The sequence below is a fragment of the Phymastichus coffea genome, unplaced genomic scaffold (assembly GCF_024137745.1).
Source record: "Phymastichus coffea isolate CEN01 unplaced genomic scaffold, Cenicafe_Pcof_1.1 PCOF00039, whole genome shotgun sequence".
Taxonomy (NCBI): domain Eukaryota; kingdom Metazoa; phylum Arthropoda; class Insecta; order Hymenoptera; family Eulophidae; genus Phymastichus; species Phymastichus coffea.
Window position 1 is genome coordinate 309,450 of NW_026706850.1, and position 20,911 is coordinate 330,360.

The 20,911-nt window shown below is 29.7% G+C and overlaps 2 protein-coding genes across 2 annotated transcripts; both read right to left on the reverse strand.

The window, feature by feature from the left end:
* Window positions 1-1,723: 1,723 nt before the first annotated feature.
* On the reverse strand, window positions 1,724-6,491 carry LOC131663922 (neprilysin-2-like). The gene is made up of 10 exons (XM_058934703.1): window positions 6,444-6,491; window positions 6,275-6,378; window positions 4,576-4,653; window positions 4,259-4,504; window positions 3,967-4,178; window positions 3,689-3,865; window positions 3,096-3,593; window positions 2,731-3,022; window positions 2,417-2,661; window positions 1,724-2,324 (listed from the first exon to the last, which is right to left on the reverse strand). Exons 1-10 carry the CDS (start codon window positions 6,446-6,448, stop codon window positions 1,986-1,988), a joined length of 2,196 nt encoding a protein of 731 aa, XP_058790686.1. The 5' UTR covers window positions 6,449-6,491; the 3' UTR covers window positions 1,724-1,985.
* A 5,007-nt stretch (window positions 6,492-11,498) lies between these two features.
* LOC131663963 (neprilysin-2-like) lies at window positions 11,499-15,802 on the reverse strand. Its single transcript, XM_058934768.1, has 10 exons — window positions 15,767-15,802; window positions 15,575-15,699; window positions 14,175-14,252; window positions 13,858-14,103; window positions 13,558-13,778; window positions 13,277-13,453; window positions 12,682-13,179; window positions 12,316-12,607; window positions 12,002-12,246; window positions 11,499-11,909 (listed from the first exon to the last, which is right to left on the reverse strand). The coding sequence occupies exons 1-10, from the start codon at window positions 15,769-15,771 to the stop codon at window positions 11,571-11,573; spliced, it is 2,226 nt and encodes a 741-aa protein (XP_058790751.1). The 5' UTR covers window positions 15,772-15,802; the 3' UTR covers window positions 11,499-11,570.
* Window positions 15,803-20,911: the final 5,109 nt, after the last annotated feature.

Sequence of the window (20,911 nt, forward strand, 5' to 3'; positions counted from 1 at the left end):
CGTTTTGTATAATTTCGAGGTTAATCACTATAAAAACTTTTTTATTGGTAAAAAATGGTTAAATTGAAATGTGAGATTGACATATACACGTGTTTCATTCAGCGGAATGAAAAAATAAATTTGTAGGAGGAAATATTTTTATTTTACAAAATTATATATTTATCGCTATTTTTTTATTACAAACATGAGCTTCGGACATATTTTATTCAAAGTTTTATAAATTCATTATACTGAAAATATACCAGTATAAGAAACAAAGAACATATCAAAATCAAACTTCTACACTGATACAGGAAAAGTTATCAGAGATTATTATGGTAAATTATAATTTGTTATTTATTGATTCAAATTTGACTCTCACGAGAAAGTCGTTTTTTATAATAAAAATTTCGAAATTAAATTTTATTATGTAATTATTTATAAATAAATAATACAAGTTTATTTACAAAAGCGTTTGTCAATAAATATAAATTATACATTGACGATTATGTACATAGTATTAAGAAATGTCGTTTGTTAAGTTTTTTGTAGTAAGATATAATATCAAATAATATTGCAGTTGACGTAAGAAAATAGTATTTTCGTGCTGGCGTAGATTCATTATCTTTACAAAATGATCCCTGTCTACAGTTACAGGTGTTTTAATAACTTAGACGTTTGGAGAACCCATAATAGAACCAAGATATCTATAAGAAAAAGGCAAACATACATCAATAATTTGCTTAGTAATAGTACATGTTTAAGTCACACGCACAATGAGTATAATGGTCATGTAATATAGTAAAAGCACCTGCATGCAACCTGTCGTACGTATGATTTGTTCAAGTTAGAGTGATCAAATATTAAGTACGAATAGATTAGTATATCTATATATGTTGTTGTCGAACGAAACTATTACAGCATGGAATTTGACGTCTGCTTTAACCAACATCACCAAGCAGTGTTATATACATTGCTATATACTGCTGCGGTAACTCGTTCTATTTTAACTTACGTTAAAATATGAAATTATAAAGATAAACCCTTAACAGTTTGATACATGATATTTTATTACTTTTGATAATTGAATACTAGCAACACTCAAATTAATTGATCCAACAGTAATATATTCAAACTTATTATAGTATTTTTCTCGGTCAAATTAGCTTTGCAAGTTTAATTTAAAAAATGTAAGAATTCAAGTAGCTCTTTTTTCATATGCTTTGCAATGGCTTTTAAGATTCTTGCACTTTGTATTTGTAATAGATATTGAATACTTTATTTTATAAAGATTCCATTAAATATTGTTATGCAAGTCCTTTTCTCATTTGATTCACCTATTGCGAAGTTCATTTATGTAAAACTTATATTTAAATTTAGGATCGGTGATAAGTAAACGAAATATTTAGAAATGAAACGTGGATTTGATGTATTATTGAAAATGAATAAATTGATTCAACCACTAAACCGTATATATTACGGTACTAAATTTTGTGAAAACAAGACAATTGTATCATCTAATACCCTTATTGCATTGTAATATTTTTTCATCGATTTAAAAATCAATATATATATTTAAAAAATTCAAAGAATTTATGTAACTGATTCGACGGAATTGATTCATTAAATTTTTCAAATCTAATGCGCGTTTCTTCCAAGAATTTAAAAGATAAACGGCCCACCCTCCAAGTCTACTCAGGATATCGATGTTTATTTATTGGTAAATAAATAGTTTACATTCGGGTCATTTATTTTTATTAATTTTTTTAAGTTAAATTGGGCTACAATTGTTATAACAAATGACAGGTTTTATTCGCATATGTTTACAAACAATAAATTTTATGCATTCGAAAGGTTTCTTTAATGATGACTATGGTAAAAATATTTTCAATTCTAAACTATGCGAAAATATTTTATATGATACATCAACTATAGATTATTTATATTAGTTTTTAATATTTGCTCAGATAAAATAAAATATGATAGTACTGATATGAAATGTATGTTTACCAAACGGTACATTTTTTAGTAGGATTCATTGGCGATCCGACTGGACAATTAAAGTCTCTAGAAAATTCAGGTATATTTGAGAAAGTCCCAATGACACGGATCCCATAAGGACTATGATCATTGGTCTTCATTCCATGTTCCAAAACTTCAGGTCTAGATTTGTCGCAAAACATATTTGCTGCATTGATCCAGAACAGTTGCCGCGGTGTGTACGATAATCCAGGCAAACCTAATTCTTGCTCATGAGTCTTTTCATATTCTTCATAAGCGAAGTAAGCTTCCTTGATACCTCCGTTATCAGCGATATTTTCACCTTGAGTATTCTTACCATTCAACTGTAAATCAATAAGAGATCCTTACAATTAATATTATTCTATACACGAATATCCATTTGAAATTCTCCGTAAAAGAGAATCACCAAACTCACTTTCAAGCCATTAAGTGTATAATTACTGTATTGCTCAATTATACATTTAGTTCGATTAAGATACTTTTTCAATGTTTCAGGATCCCACCAGTTCACCAACTCACCATCCTCGTTGTATTGACTACCTTGATCATCAAACCCGTGTGTTAATTCATGACCAATTAACCAACCAATCGCAGCGTAATTCAAGTAGTGCGGCCGACTACTGTTGAAAAATACGCCTTGCAATATTCCCGCCGGAATTACTGTACGTAGTTTTAAACTGTGTTATTAAATATCGACTGAAAATGCGATTTTGCTTAGACTTTACTTACTAATGGTATTTATGAAAGGACTATACATAGCGTTTACTACTGCGGTATACCCTATATCGGTCCAATCATATTTATCGCCAGGGTTTGCCGGCCCTGATAAAATTTTTTGGAAAGAGAAAAGCTTCAAGTTCAGATGACTTTTCAAAAAACTTTCTGAATTGACATCTAAATCCTGGTAATAGGCATCAATTTTTTTGTCGTCAAGGAATTCATCCGGGTAGCCAACGTATTCTTTAACTGAACGGAGCTTCGTTTTAGCGGTCTCTTTAGTTTTTGCATCCATCCAATCAATCTGCGAAAGTAATTGAAGCATACAATTTGTAATTTAACTAACCGAAAAAGCTCTTCAGAGTTTATCAACAAACCTTTTCTAATAAACCTAAAAAACTTTTATTGACTCCGTGAACAAGTTCTTCAGCAACTTTTTTCGATTCCTTGTCGAAATGATCTCTCACATATAAAGCTCCAAGAGCCAAACGTAAATTTTTCGATAGGTAATCCAGACATTGTATCCATGGTTGTTCTTGTATATTTGTACCTGTTGTTGACGCACTGAAATCAGCTTCGATGCGTTTCACGCGTTCATTCATGAAAGAAGCCGACTCTTGGACTACTCGCCAAATAGCGTAATTGGCAAGAACACGTTTCGGAGTATTGTTAATTAGATTTATTAAAGATTTAAGGAAATATGGAACTTTCACTATGATTTGATCGTTAGTTGTAATAAATTTAGTTTGTGAAAAATAAATGTTATTGAAATACTCGCGCCAGGGAATATCTGGATATCCTGATTCTAGTTGTTGTAGAGTCATAGAATTGTGAAGCTGAGATCTATTTCTACGATCTTCTCTCGGTAAAAAAATCTAAAATAGTAATGTTATTGAAGCGAATGACGAAGTTATTTGAATTTATTTTTTAATTGTTGATGCTGTTCAATTTAGTTTTTTTTGTGATATACCTTCGAAAGCTCAATTTCAAAATCCAAAGAGTCACGTAGGTCTTTCCTCGATTGTCGTTCAGCAGCTCCGAGGACTTCCGCAAGATTGGTCATATATTTATAATAGGCTTGTACAATTTTGTCTTGGAAACCTTTTGACAAGTACTCTTGTTCGAGTCCTGTAGATGCCTGATCCAGCTACATTGATAAAAAAAATAAGTTCAGTACGGTATTATTTTTGTAATAACCATAATGGATAGTGTCTTGATAAATGATTTGTATTTGGAAAAAATTCTCACAGTTATTTCATATTTGTTGTTACCGAGGACATCGATACTTGAATATATAAAACATTTCATTGCTTTTGTATATCCAATTTCACGCATCTGATAGATTAATTTTTTCCAATCAAAGTCGGAAGCGTTCCAAGATTGTCCGACCAGAACAGGCCAGTCACCAAGTTTCTTCAGTATATCCAACATATCATTTGTACTAGTTTCGTTGATTTTAGCTACAAATTAATATAATGGAAAAAGTGAAATAAAATGTAACATCTGGTAATGTAAGATGTTCAACAATGTATAAATGTACCCATATCTGAACAAGTATTATAAAATGACTGCAGCACTTTAAACGTTCTTGGAGCATTATTATCCATTTTACGTTCTAAACTTGTTCTCAGTTGCTGCCATAGTTTATCATCAGTCAGAGTAAAAGATGACACACTATCTTTAGATTCTGGAATAACTGTTTCCTTTAAAAATTTGCCACATGCAAATTGATAAAAATTATCGCAAGGTACTGAATTTGTGTCCAAGTTTTTTATAATTAGCGATGCTAAAATACAAGATAGAGTATTAGCAAGACAAAATATTTGGAAAAAATCGGGAGGTCTTTGATTTGTATACCTGCTTCGATACATGCTTGTGTTTCGCAAACTTTTTCCTGTGATACATTTTTCGAATCAACGTCTTCGTTTTTGAATCCTAGAAGTTACGAGGGGGGTCTATAAGTCTTTACAAAATCCAAGAGATGGCGCTCGTCACGCTTAAATTATGATAATTTTGGCAAGCAATACTACTAACTAGATATTGTACAAAGTTTCAGCTCGATTCATTAAGTCGTTTTTTTGTGAGTGTTGGTTGAACAAAATGTTATTGGTATATTTGAAAAATGGAAAAAACAGAGTTTCGAGCGGTGATAAAACATTTTTATTTGAAAGGCCTTACGCCAAAAGAAATCACTGTTGAGTTGAATGCCGTTCATGGCAAGTCTACCCCTGTGTTTAAGACTGTTTATAATGGGTAAATGAATTTAAACGCGGCCGTACAACAACAAAAGATGAACCTCGTTCAGGATGCCCCGTAGAAGTGAGTACGCCCGAAATGGTCACCAAAGTCCACGATATGGTGTTGAGTCATAGAAGATTAAAATTGCGAGAATTGGTTGAGGCCACAGGGGTATCAAAGGGTACAATCATTTCAATTTTGCATGAAAAATTGGGGATGAAAAAAATATCAGCAAGATGGGTGCCTATGTTTGTTCACTGTTGAAAACAAACGAATCAGCGTGGTCACCTCTCAGGCTCTTTTGGCATGCATGCGTCGTAATCCGGAAGACTTTTGGCGTCGACTCGTAACTGTAGACGAAACATGGGTACACCACTACACTCCTGAAACCAAAGAACAGTCCAAACAATGGATTTCCGCAGGAGAACCAGTACCACAGAAGGCAAAGACAGTAAAGTTAGCTGGCAAGATTATGGCCATGGTTTTCTGGGATGCGTATATAATCATCTACATCGACTACTCGGAAAAGGGCCAGACGATCATTGGACAACATTATGCGTCATTATTAGGTCAGCTGAAAGAAAAAATCAGAGAAATACGTCCTCACTTGAACAAAAAATGATGCCTCTTTCTTCAAGACAATGCTCGAGTTCACACGTGTGCAGTTTCGATGGCAAAAATTAACTATTTAAAGTTCGAATTAATTGACCATCCACCATATTCGCCTGATTAGGCTCCCAGTGACTTTTTCTTATTTCCTAACCTCAAAATATGGCTTGCCGGACAACGATTCACGTCGAATGAAGAAGTCATCACCGAAACAAATGCCTATTTTGAGGGTTTTTAGAAATTATATTTTTCTGATGGCGTAAAAAAACTGGAAGGCCGTTTAATAAAATGTATCGACCTTCAAGGAGATTATGTTGAAAAATAAAAAAAAATTACATACACAAAACTTTTTTTTTCCTTCTTTTTGTAAAGACTTATTGACCCCCCCCCCCTCGTACATTTAGTTTCACAATATTTACGTCATCTATAAATTTGAAATCGTTAAGAAATAATATACATCTTCTTTATAATAAAAAAAATAATTAAATGAAAAATCAATAGAATGGTTTTTGCATTTTCGGTACTCGTCTTACTTAAATTATTCGTAAAACATTGATTTACGAAAGTTGTACATTATGAGAGTACATGAAATTTGAGTTTATTGCTATACATTAAATTAAAGAAATTACATTATTTCTGAAAAATTTGTTAGAATAAAATTGAATTGCAATCATCATAATAAAAATTATATAAAGTAAAATAAGCATACCATTCGTAGTTACTGCACAATTAGTAACATTTACAAATGAGTAGATTGCAATTATCAAAATAACTTTTCCACCCAGTGAAACCGGTAAAGGTGTCTTTCTTAACCTACACATAAACAATTAAAATTGAAGTACAAAGTAGTTACTGACAGATAATCATGAAGTACTTACGTCATTTTATTATATATGAGTTGTTACGGTTATTATTCAGACTACTTTTAGACCACTGATATTACGTTTATGAGTTCTATCTATTATATACCTAGTCGTTTTGTCTATTAAAATACCACGTGTCACGAAGACTTTATCTGAATATTCAAACATAAATATGTCATTTTCCTGTTGAATGAATTATGATGCGATTATTCTTCAAAATATGAGAATCAATTGTTCACTTTCATCTGTGCAATGAATATGTTGTTTAATTGAAATCATTATTTCATTTTTTTCTTTTTTATTTTTAAAACGATTGTGTAAACGATTTCTTGAGCTGTTGCATCCAAAAGCTATTTTTTCTAATAATTATAATTAGCTATTTCGTTCTGTATGGTTTCAAAGTGAATAATAGCAGAGATTTTTCTATTGATAAAAAAATACTCGTGTTAAGAAATCATAAAAATTAAATTAAATTGATATATGTCTATGTTTTACTCTGCAGAATGCAAAAATTATATTGTAGGAGAAAATAATTTTATTTTACAAAATGTTAATTCGTCGTCATTAGTTTTTTATCACGAATTATTTTTATCACGAATATGAGTTGCGGACATATTTTATTTAGAGCTTCATAAATCCGTTATACTGAAAATATGTGCTTAAAAGAAACAGCGGATATATGAAGGTCAAACTTCTTCACTGACGCAGAAATAGTTGTCAAAGATTATCATGATAAATAATAGTTTGCTATTTATTGTTTTAAATTTGACTCTTACGAGAAAGTCGTTTTTTATAAGAAAAATTTCGAAATTAAATTTTATTATATAATTATTTATATATAAATCATACAATTTTGTATGCGTTTGTAAATAAATATTGAATGAATTATGCGCTGACGATTATGTACATAGCATTAAAAAATATCGTTTGTTAAGTTTGCTGTAGAAAGATATAATATCAAATAATACTGTAAATAACCTAAAAAAACAGTATTTTACTTTTTTTGTTTACATAGAATCGGTATCTGTACAAAATGATCCCGATCTACAGATACGAGTGTTTTGATAACTTAGAATTTGAGAAATCACGTAATAGAACGAAGATAGCTATAAGAAAAAAACAAACACATGGTAAAGCTACACACACGATAATAGTTAGCCTAGATAATAGTATATGTTTTAGTTCACGCGCACAATGATTATAATGATCACGTAGTATATTTGAAACATTTCCATTCAGCTACCCGTCGTGCGTAAGATTATTATTGCAAGTTAGAATAATCAAATGTTAAGTACGAATGGAATATTAAGTACGAATGTATTGAATTTGTTTCAAATCCAATACAAATTATTTTCAGGGTCTTTTAACAAACTTTCAACTTTTTCTATTTATTGAATCTATTCGATCCGAACCTAACACTGTCATATTGTCATCAACCAGCAAATTGAATAAACTAGACTTTCAAATATAAAGTCTTTCTCTCTGTAAATCTATTACAATACGGAATGTAACGTTTATTCTAACTGAAATCTCAAAGCTTTGTAAAGTACATTTCCAATTCTTCTACTGTTGTGACTCATTCTATTTCAACTTACGTACGAATATGAAAATATGAGGATAAACTCTCGATAGTTTGATATGTGATATTTCATTATTTTAAGTGATTTATTATGAGTACCACTCATATTTTTCAATAACTCAACGAGAATATTTTCCAACTGATTATTTATAAAAAACATCAATGAGTTTTACGATCGTACTTAGTGTCTGTTTTCGGGTAAATTAGCTTTGCAAGCGTTATTTAAAAAAAAATATTGAAGTAATTTTTTTTTGTACGCTGTGCATCTACTCGTAAGATTTGCTATACTCAGCATGCATCATTGTTTATTGTTTATTGTCAAAGGTATAACAAAATCGTACTTTCTTGCAGAAATTATGAAAACCTATATGCAAGTTGACATTAAAATAAATAAAATAAGACATAAAATATTAATAATACAAAATTAACAAAATAGAAATATAAAATTATGTGAATAACTAAGACTGTAATAATCACATTATTTTAACGTATTTTCGTAGTCGATCCATCTTGTTTAATAATTCTAGTTCCATTAGTAGCCTTGTGTTGCTTCTAATCCAGTTTTTAATTTTTCTTATACTATTTTTTTGGCTGAAATTCAGGGCTTTTATTTCATCGTTAAATTCTTTCAATCATTGAAAGCAATGAAACGACGACTATGTAAGTTTAATGACTATTTGAACTTATCAATTCCATAGATATTGCACTGTAATTTTCCTTGACCGTTTCCAGTAAGAATGCTTTTCTTATTGAGAGTGGGTGTACCGTATTATTATCTTTTTTATGTAAAATTTTTATCAATTTATTCTGTATTTTTCGTATAATATACAAGGTACTATAAGCTCTTTCCTAAGCTATTATGCCATATGTGTCAATTCTATGAAATAGGGAATTTGTAATTATTTCAAATACCTAGTATGACTACAGATAAGTTACTTTGATAATCTTAAATCTTGACATATTACTGTCTGTCAGTTAAATAGTTTTTGAAAGGATCATTAATTAGACTACGTATTTCGTATCTCTCCAACTTTGCAAGTAAAATTTTATGATCAACGGTGTCAAATGCCTTTACCAATTCTAAGACAACTGCTATTACTTTTTTGTTTATATCATCTCCAATTATTAGATTTAACATATATGATAGTGCATCTTTGGTTCCAATTTTCTTCCTAAAACAAAACTGTTTGCCATAAATGATTTGATTTTTTGTAAGATATTTATACAGCATAACGTAGATTAGTTTTTCAAAAATGTTGGCTATTATTATTAAGTTTGATATTATAGATATCGGTCTGTAATTAGCTGAGAAAATTTTTTTTCTAGATTAGTGCATCGGTACTATTTCAGCGATTTCAAGGGTCACAGATCAATGTGCTTTATAGATGCATCTATTTAAAAGGCACTCTAATAGAAAGCTAATGTAAGCGTTCAGTGTCTTTAAAATTCTTTTGCTAATTCCATTGACTCCGCCAACTTTAATTTTAAGGATTTGAATAATCTTTGATATCACATTAGAGTCAGTATACCGAATATAAAAGTAGTCATTAATTCTATAAAATAAATCAATCTTGCTTACTTTAATTTTTTTTGCTAATTTTAATGCCGCTTTACCGAAAAATGATTCAATATCCCATCAACTTTCATAGTCAGTGTACATATTGACAATATTTTCGATTGATAAGTACGAATCACACTTTGACGAATTTTTATTTAGCTTATCATTGAAATATTTCCATATGCTTTTACTATCTTTACCAGTGCTGTTGAATAGTTTTATTCGATCTTTTATTTTAGCGTTCCACTTTATTTCTTCAAATTTTTTATATACCTGTTGAAAAGTTAAATTTTATTATGCTCTTTTCCATGTTAGATATAAAAGTACTTTAGACATTTACTAAAAAGACATTTAGACCCATGAAAAATCTGGATACGTAATCGATAATTTTCAATAATTTATAATTTTGAAAAACTAAATTCCGTAATCGAATTTTTTAATAAGTTATTATTTTTTAATAATTCTTCATAAACAATTGCAAATTGCATAAGAAAAAATATGTACATTTTATTTTTTGATTATGCAAACGTCGGCGTAGTTACTTTGTTGTTATCGTATTCAGGTTTTGCATGAGCCATAATGGGTTAAGCTTTTTACGTCGACATATCACCACTTTTCCAACATGCAAATTTCAACAAATTGTGGTGATGAAAACTGGTTGTGTATCGGAAACTGTAATTTCAAGATGTTATTTCGTGAATGTAAATTTATATCAAAAATTTACAAAAGGACCATAGCTGAAAAAGAATTGCCGAATCCACGGTTTAAATCCATAGACGTCCTTAGGTTAGACTAATTCTACCGTTTCAGTAGGTATAATATTGATTATAATGACTTTACTTTTAATATTTATATTTACCTTTTTCGTCTGTCCTGACCAAGAATCCAACAATAGTGACCGTTATTCATCTGTTATTTGAATATCAATATTGTATTCAGGACTCTTGAACGCAGCATGCAACAAATAAAATGTTTTTTTGGATACATCGGCATGATGATAACTTATGAATTGGCACCTGAAGACTCGCGCACCAATTATTCTAAAAAGGATTATTGAAGAATGAGTCGATGGTAACACTATCGCAAATACTATTGCTGTAGCTTTGAAAATGAATAAACCATTCGAACAATTAAAACATACATATTATGTTACTCAATTTCGTATGAACAGAAGATAATTGTATTACCTCTTACTCTTATTGCATTGTATTATTTTTTTCGTTAATTTCATTTCCAATATTTATTAAAGAATTCAAATATTTAATGTGACTGATCCGTCGAAATTGCTAAACTACATTTTTCCAATCTAATTCTATTTCGTTCCAAAATTTTTCATTGAGAACGGACCAGCCTCGAAGTTTACTCAGAATATCTAATAACGGCTTTATGTCGCAACTTTTTTATTTTTTTCTGATAATATTAAATAGCGATATGATGAGGAATTACTTTTCTTGTTGTGAAGTGTTTTACTTTTAAAATGAAATAGCCAACAACGATATGTCGGGCCCTTGAATTTTATGATTGATTTCAATAGCAAAAATCCTCAGGAATACGTAGGAGCACAAATTTATAAAAAAAAAATATATACTTTTTGAGATATTAGCAATTTTTTAAACAAAAAGTTAATAACTTTTGAAAAAAATTTTTTATTGTTTATTGTTGTAATTATTTCGAAATTTTAAGGCATTAGAAGTATTTAAAAAAAAATCCGACTTCGATATCTTTATTAGTTTTTAAAATATAGCCGATTGAAAATTGTTTATCATTTTACTATAATTGTTAATAACTTTTAATACAATTAATGTATCCTCATCAAAATTTGTAAAAAATCTCACTTTCATGTGTACAACAATTGTGCAAAATTAAAAAAAATCCGTAACCTAAGGGTTATAAGTCAATCGAAATAGCCAAGAATAATCCATATATACACGAATAGATTATTTATTTTTGTTTTTAATATTTTATCAGATACGAAAATCTAATGGTGCAAATAAACAATTTACATTTACCAAACTGTGCATTTTTCAATAGGATTCATTCGAGATCCGACAGGACAATTAAAGTCTCTAGAAAATTCAGGTATATTAGAGAAAGTTCCAATGACGCGAATCTCAGCAGGACCATGAACATCGGTATTGATTACGTGTTCCAAATTTTCAGGTCTAGATTTGTCGCACCAGATATTTGCTGCATTTATCCAGAACAGTTGCCGCGATGTGTACGATAATCCAGGTAAACCTAATTCTTGCTCATGAGTCTTTTCATATTCTTCATAAGCGAAGTAAGCTTCCTTGATACCTCCGTTATCTGCGATATTTTCACCTTGAGTATTCTTACCATTCACCTGTAAATCAATAAGAGATCCTTACTATTAATATTATTCTATACCCGAATATCCATTTAAAATTCTCCGTAAAAGAGAATCACCAAACTCACTTTCAAGCCATTAACTGTATAATTACTGTATTGCTGAATTATACATTTAGTTCGATTACGATAATTTTTGAATGTTTCAGGATCCCACCAGTTGATCAAATCACCATACTCGTTATATTGACTTCCTTGATCATCAAACCCATGTGTTAATTCATGACCAATTATCCAACCAATCGCAGCGTAATTCAAGTAGTGCGGCCGACTACTGTTGAAAAATACGCCTTGCAATATTCCCGCCGGAATTTCTGCATGCAATTTCAAATGATCTTAGTTAATGTTAACTAAAAAACCAATATCACTTAAACTTCACTCACCAATGATATTCATTGAAAGTTTATAAAATGCGTCCACTGTTGTAATATACCCTCTCTCCGTCCAATCATCTTGATCGACGGGTTTTTTCAGTTTTTCCAAAATCTTTTTGAATTTAAAAAGCTTTAAATTCAGATGATTTTTTAAAAAACTTTCCGAATTAATTTCTAGTTCCTGGAAATAGGCATCAATTTTTTTATCCTCAAGTAACTCGTCCGGATAAGCGACGTAATTTTTCATTGAACGAAGCTTCTTTTTAGCGGCCTCTTTAGTTTTTTCATCCATCCAGTCAGTCTAAGAAAATCATTGAAGCATACATTTTATAATTGAACTAACCAAAAAAAGCTTTTTAGAGATTATCAACGAACCTTTTCTAATAAATCAGCAAAACTCTGACGCAATCTGTTAACAAGCTCTTCAGCACTTTTTTTCGATTTCTTATCGAAATGTTCTCTTGCATACAAAGCTCCAACAGCCAAATGCACATTTTGCGATACGTAGTCAAGACACTGTATCCATCGTGGTTCTTGTACATTTGTACCTGTTATTGATGCACTGTAGTCAGCTGTGATGCGTTGCACATTTTCATTCATGAAAGAAGTCGACTCTTGAACTACTCGCCAAATAGCATAATTGGCAAGAACACGCTTCGAAGTATTATTAATTAGTTTTAATAAAGATTTAAGGAAACTTGGCACTTTAACTAAGATAAGATCATTCTCTGTAATCCATTTAGTTTGTGGCGACACAATTTGATTGAAATACTCGCTCCAAGGGATATCTGGATATTCTGATTTTAATTGTTCTAGAGGCATAAAATTGTACAGTTCAGACATATTTCTACGCTCTTCTCTCGGTAAAAAAAACTGAAATAATAATGTTATTGAAGCGAATGACGAAGTTATTAGAGTTTATTTTTTAATTGTTGACGCTATTCAATTTAGTTTTTTTTTTGTCACATACCTTCAAAACCTCAATTTCAAAATTCAAAGAATCGCGCAGTTCTTTCTCTGATTGTTGCTTATCAGCTCCAAGGACTGCCGCAAGATTGGTCATATATTTATAGTAGGCTTGTACAATTTTGTTTTGGAAACCTTTTGATAAGTACTCTTGTTCGAGTCCTGTAGATCCCTGATCCAACTTCATCCATACAAAAAATAAATTAAGTGAGGTATTATTTTTGTAATGACTATAATAATAAATAATGCCTTGATGAATAATTTGTATTTGGAAAAAATTCTCACAGTTATTACATATCTCCTGTTATTATTTTCTTCGGATATTTCGATACCTATCTCTATAAAACAATTCATCGCTTCTGTATATCCAATTTCACGCATCTGATAGATTAATTTTTTCCAATCAAAGTCGGAAGCGTTCCAAGATTGTCCGACCAGAACAGGCCAGTCACCAAGTTTCTTCAGTATATCCAACACTTCATTTGTACTAGTTTCGTTGATTTTAGCTACAAATTAATGTAATAAAACAATGATATAAGATTAACATTTGATAAAGTATAAGGCACTTAAAAATTATTCATGCACCAATATCGAGACAAGAATAATAAAATGACTGCAGCACTTTGAACGTTCTTGGAGTGTTATTATCCATTTTACGTTCTAGACTTGTCCTCAGCTGCTTCAATAGTTTTTCATTAGTTCGAGTAAAAGCAGATATGCTATTTTGGGATTCCGGAATAATTGATTCCTCTAAAAATTTGCCACACGCAAATTGATAAAAATTATCGCAAGGTACTGCTTTTGTGTCAATGTTATTCAAAATTAGCGATGCTAAAATACAAGATTGAGTCTTAGCAATACGAAATATTTGAAAACAATCAGGAGGTCTTTGATTTGTATACCTGCTTCGATACATGCTTGTGTTTCGCAGACTTTTTCCTGTGATTTATTTTTCGAATTAACGTCTTTGTCCTTCAAACCTAGAAGATACATTTTTTAGTTTAACTATTTTTATGGCATTTATAAATTTGAAATTATTAAGAAATGCAGTAATAAATGTAATGCATAAATTAGTATAGGAGTAGTTTTCGCATTTTCATTTGTCTTACTTCAATTAACTAACGGTCGGATGGCTAAAATTTTAATGTCAACTCAAGCTCGTGCTTTTCAATTATAACCTGCGTGGAAAATATATTGAGAAAATATATTGGAATACATGTCATTGCCTGAAAAATTTTATCTTTTGCATAGCATATCCAAATTTATTAATAAATGACTGCAAATTATTTATTTTTAACAAAAAATAAGAACAAATGCAGATGTTCGATTTTTTCTAGGAATTTTTTTAACTATGTTCTTGGTACTTAAGAACATTCTAAGTGATCAGGATGCGGGATCCAAAAATTGTAATTCAAAAATATACTGTGAGATACTTTGATTTTTATTATTAACCATTCTAAAATAGTACCCGAACGCCCAAAATTATTGCAAAATCTCATTAATATGCATTTTTTAAATCTTATCAAAGTTTTAACGGGCAAAATTACTTTTCTAATTTTTGTGACAACAAATTACATATTAGCAAAATTAGCTCAGACAATTGATTTTCAAAATTGTGATTATGATGTGTCAGCTAAAATGACGTTTTTACATAGCTATAATAGTCACTGTACAGTCTTTAATCCTCTTTATTCAATAGTTTTATGAACTCTCAGGACCATTAGATCTTCATTATTAGCTTATCAAAATTAAAAATGGCAGGTCCGAAATGTCGGATCTGTAAGTATCTTACAGTATATTTTTGAATTACAACTTTTGGGTCCCATATCCTGATGACTTAGAATGTTCTTAAGTATCGAGAACATAGTGAAAAAATTCCTTAAAAAATCGAAAATCTGCATTTTTTTCTTGTTTATTGTTAAAAATAAATAATTGTTGCAGTCATTTATTGATATATTTGGTTATGACATTCTAAAGATGATATTTTTGAGGCAATGATATGTATCCCAATATATTTTCCACGCGGTTTATTATTGAAAAGCACGAATTGGAAGTTGGCGTTAAAATTTTGGCCATCGAGCGTTAAAAGATTAATTGTAAAAAAATTAAGTTATGAACGTCTTTTCTTATGAGATAACATGAAAATTAATTAGGATTATTGTTAATGCATTAAATAAAAAAATTTTATTATTTCTATTATATTAAATTTATCATTAATTTATATTTTATTTATTAATTTATCAGATTTCAATTGAATTATAATTGTAATAAGAATTTATTATATTAAGCAGAGTAAGCTTACCAATCGAAATTATTGTACAATTAGTAACATTAACAAAGAAGAAAAATGCGACTATTAAATATGCGACTATTGCTTGAATATCAGCCCTTCCGCACAATGAAACTGATAAAGGTGTCTTTTTAAGCCTACACATAAACAATTAAATTTAATGTTTTCGAGATAGTGACTCATGGATAATATTCAAGTTCTTACGCCATTGGACTATATTTTGGTCGTTACAGTCATTCTTCAGACTACTGACATTACGTTTACCAGTTCCGTATATTATATACGTACTCACGTCAATTACTAAATGCCATCTGTCACGAAGACTTTATCTCAATACTCAAACTTAAATATTAAATTATCATAATCTTTGAAATATGAGAATTAATTGTTCGTTTTGGATTACATGTGATATGTGACAATGCCTGATTTTGTTTTATTTGTCAGTAATTATCACATATTTTTCTTGTTTTTATTTTTGAAACTACCTTGAAAACTATTTTTAAAGCTACTGACTCTTTTTACATATTTAAAAGCTGTTTTGTAAAATAACTGTAGATAGCTAATTCACTGAGTATCGTGAACAGAAAAATAGCTCGCAGCGATTGTTCTACTAGAAAAAAGTACACATGCTGAGAGATAATAAAATTTTAGATACAAGATTTAGGTGTACGTGTGTTTAACTTTGTAGAACAGAAAATATAATTGTACTGGAGATAACACTTATATTTCAAGAAACAAATAAACGTCATTATCTTTGTATTACGTCCTTTACCTGATTCTCCATCATATACTATTTTTATTACGAACGTAAGCTACGGTTATATTTTATTTCGAGTTATTAAATCGGGAATACTAAAAATATGCGTTGTTAGAAAAATAGGGATCATGTCAAGGTCAAACTTCCTCACAGACACGGAAAAAATGTCAAAGATAATCATGTTAAATATTTATTTTGTCAAATTTGGCTTTCACGAGAGGAAGTTTTTTATATATATACAGTACCGGTCATAAATTTGCGAAACTTTTATGGAAGAAAAGTTTTTTTTTTAAACAAAAATATCTCCGATTCTATTGATTGTGGAATATAAATAAGGCAAATTTAAGTAGAAGCGAAAATTAGCTTTCTATAGGGTGCGAAAATTTTTGAAGTCATTTTTTCTATTTTTTATACAACTTTAATCAATGTTCATTTTCCAAGTTTTTCAATTTCTTCAATCACTTGTATTATTAAAATTATAGATAATGGATGAAAAATTCTAATAAAAATTAAAAGATCTTGAAAAAACCTCAAATTGATTACTTATGATTTTTTTGCTATGATGCTTTTTAAGATGTTAGAAGCGATTGAATTACACCACTAACGAAAAGTAAAATGTAGACTTTCCTATTCCAAATGCACACTTGAATCTCTTCTGAAACTGCAGAAATCGGAAAAATAGTCATTACTAAAGTTGTAGGGTTTAAAGAGAAGTGTGACCTTTGATTTTACCTTTAACTCAATTTTCAAGGTTATATGAAGGTCAACTTTTGTACTATTACATAGAAAAATATTGCAATTTATAGAAAATTATAATTTGTTCTCGAATAAACAATTTGGTTTTAAGAAAAATAGAAGCACAAAGGATGCTTTATATTACATAACAAACAATATTTACAAGCAACTTGATTCAGAAAAACCAATAGTATCGCTTTTTTAGATTTTGCCGAAGCTTTCGATACAGTTGATCATACAATATTACTTAATAAATTATACGGACATGGAATTAGAGAAAAAATTTATAATCTCATTAATAGTTATTTATTCAATAGAAAAAAAAAGAGTAAAAATAAACAATATGTACAAATCGTTTGACAATAATATGAAGATTTTCAGGTACATCTGTAAAGTATTCTATTTCATTGAATTTAAAATCATTAATATTCAAATAGTTATAAATTTCAACAAACAATTATAAATTTCTTATAATTCATAAAGAAAAATAATTATTATTTATAAAAACAACTGATAAAAGAGGTAACAGGAGGGGCAAATGAAGTTCAAAAAAGGACAAATAGGGCAAATATAGGCGCGTCTGAGGGAACGATAGAGGGTTATTCCTATATATAGGGTTAGAAGAAAATATTTAATGAATTACATGTTTAATGTTATATGCATTATTAAAAATGATAAAATATATTCAATAACGTATTATAGAACATTTTATGTTAATTAATCGCCTGCTGATTTTTCTGTCGAAATATAATATTTTATTTTCTAAGCAAATATTATTTTATTGTTCATGTTCACATTAAATCGGTATCTGTATAAAACGAACCCAAATTATATTATACGCATGACTAACAAGTGTTTCGGTAACATATAATCATTAAAGAAAGGCAAACATACGGAAATAGTTCATTTTTCTACAGTATATGATGTCAAACAGTATGGCCGCATTTATTCTAAATAACTTACGTATATTTCTGCAATAATTTATTGTTCAATATAAAAAATACATTTTTATATTGAAAAATGTTTTTGGAAAATATTTTATTTTATTTGCGGAATTTCACGAACAATAAGTTTCGGTGCATTTGTAAAGTCTTTAATTATAAATTTTTTATAAAAAGGTTTTATTTCTAAAACAATGAAACTTATTTTATAACACATTAATCATAGATTATTTACATTCGTTTTTCTTATTTTATAGGACATTAAAATCTGATCGTACTAAATTACCATTTACCAAACTATACATTTACATATTCCATATATTACATACATACTATGTATGTATATAGCTATAGCCGACCATTATTTATTGGTAAATAAACATACAGTTACATTGATATTTATGATTTAAAAATGTTTAATAATGTAATCAATGAAGTTTTAAGTTTATATCATTCCAAGTTGTGTGCTGAAAAATCACCATTCAAAAGTTTGAAAAATACAATAAAAATGTAATACAAGTTATAAAAATATAAAAATAGCGTAATATTATAGAATCATTTCACTCTAGTAAATTTATTCGAAATCATGAAATAAATTCGATTTGAGTAAATAATGCTGTCATTGCCATTTCGTGTAATTGAGATCAGTTCAATCGCGATATTTGAGAATTTCATATAAAACATATATTTATGCTGTTTGATGTAATAAAGCTTTTGATTCAACTTCTTTTTATATCTTCTATAACTTTTTGCAAAGTAGTCAGTTGTGTAATCAACGCACTCTCCTCAATTAGGCTGCTGTAGATTCATTTTATCGTATACTAACGTTAGAATTTCTACTTCAATAGACCGCACTCGATTATTTAAAAAGCTTGTTGACTCTGCAGTCATGCGCCAGATTAAATAGTAAGCAAAAGTACGCTTTGGTATCTTAGAAATAAGCTTAGTGGCGGATTTCATACGGTTCAGATTTCTAATGTCTGTGTTTTATGAATTTAATGAAGTCTATTCCAAGATGTGACGGTAGAGTTTTGCTCAAATATTCCTTCAGAGTGATGACTAAATATTTTGACTCAAGCTTTTCAACTGTTATAGAGTGATAAAGCTTAAAAATATTTCTACATTCTTCTTTCGGTGAAGAAATCTTAAGGAGTACTAAGATATGGAGAATATTATTTATTGAAAAATATTTAAAATCTTATTTTTTATGATATATATTATAAATTATTTATATATGTTATAAATATTTTATGATATTTATTATTTTTATTATATATATGTGTGTGTGTGTGTGTGTGTATATATATATATAATAAAATTGATTTCGAACTGATTATGTATAACATCAATGATTATTATTATTGTACCATGTACCTCTTTTCCGTCAAATCAGCTTTACAACCTCTATTTTAAAAAGGAAGGATTTAAGTATGATATATTTCGATACACGTGCTAGCTTCACTCGGGTGCAAACGTCCGCATCATGCTAAGATTACTTTCTAACACTAGCATTTAAATATTGTGTTATGGTAGGCCGTGATACTCCCCAGATATTAGCAATATTCGTCATGATACATGTAGTAGATATGTAAAACTTCATTTTATACACCTTCCACTAAATATTATGTGCAAATTTTAGTTTCGGTTAATCTACCTGTAGAAAAGTTTATTTATATAAAAAAATTAGTTGATTTTAAGATTTGTTGTAAATAAAAGAATCGATTTACAAGGAATCTCCCCTAACCCGACCACACCGATTTCAATATTCTTTTAGTATGTTGCAGATCATAGGAAAATCATGAAATGAATGTGTTTATTAATCCGGGAGAAATAAATAAGTCTTGATACGCCCGACTCTGATACTTAATAATTGTTATTTAATCGTTCTCACTATTTCACATTCGTGAAATTTACAAAATTCAATATACGATATTTATGCGAGGACACACAGTATATAAATTTCATTTATTTATAATAGTTTTTCCAGATTCAAAATTTTAGAGTTTCGATATAAAAGCCTCTAGAGTTTCTTTTTTATTATTGTTTCTAACGGCGCGCGCTGACTACAGGGAACTTATCTTATTCTTGTAAAAAGTGGAAACGAAGGTAGTCCTTGTACCACCGGACTTTCTTCCAATCTGCTCCTCTTATAACTGTGGGTAAGGTTTTAATTCTTGCCATCGTTGCTCTGGCAGTAGTTTTACGAGGTTGATGAACATGGATCCCAGACATCGGCGAAGAATGGACAGAGCGCTGAAGAGGAGATTTTGACAGTCCGACGTCCAAGGATATTCTGCCAACGAACTTGCATGCCTCGAGCTGACGCGTGTGATCGACGTCCGATTCATTGTTGTGCATGCTCGATTTACTATTCGTCATCGGTCAAAGATGGATTGGGGATGAAAAACGCGTTGTGAAAACCAACGCAAGGCGCTGAATTAAGATCCAGCAATTTACATCGTTACAATAAATAACACGTGTTTTATTTTATCGGTGGAAAAATACTTTGAGAGAGTGAAATCCACCATGAAAGTCCACCCCCAAAAATGAATTTTGCAAATTATTTTAAGCTCTAATTGATATTTTACAATGAAATGTGACGTGGTGGCAATGACACAGCTCAGATGTGCCTGAGGCTTGGCGTAGTCTCAGGATTCCTTTGTCGCCAGAACGGCGATATCTCGCCTAAACTGTCATGGATCACTATCAAAACTATGCGGAAAGGGAAAGTACCACTATTCCTTATATATATAAGCTATTTTATACTAAAAACAAAAATACATCTTAAATTCGCTGTAAAATACAATTAACAAGTAATTGTTTATACGAAAATAAAAAGTAGAGCTTGCAAGCTCGCAAGCTTTCTTACAAATCTTTACTACAATTTATTGTTATCTTAATTCGTATTTGAAACAT

Excerpts from the sequence above, each read along its gene's own strand:
- LOC131663963 (XM_058934768.1), bottom strand. Across the intron at positions 13,779-13,857 it reads TTATTCTTGTCTCGATATTG|CTAAAATCAACGAAACTAGT; the intron begins GTGCATGAATAA and ends ATTAATTTGTAG. Across the intron at positions 13,454-13,557 it reads ACAGGAGATATGTAATAACT|TTGGATCAGGGATCTACAGG; the intron begins GTGAGAATTTTT and ends GTATGGATGAAG.
- LOC131663922 (XM_058934703.1), bottom strand. Across the intron at positions 3,866-3,966 it reads ACAACAAATATGAAATAACT|CTGGATCAGGCATCTACAGG; the intron begins GTGAGAATTTTT and ends TTATCAATGTAG. Across the intron at positions 2,325-2,416 it reads ATACACTTAATGGCTTGAAA|TTGAATGGTAAGAATACTCA; the intron begins GTGAGTTTGGTG and ends ATTGATTTACAG.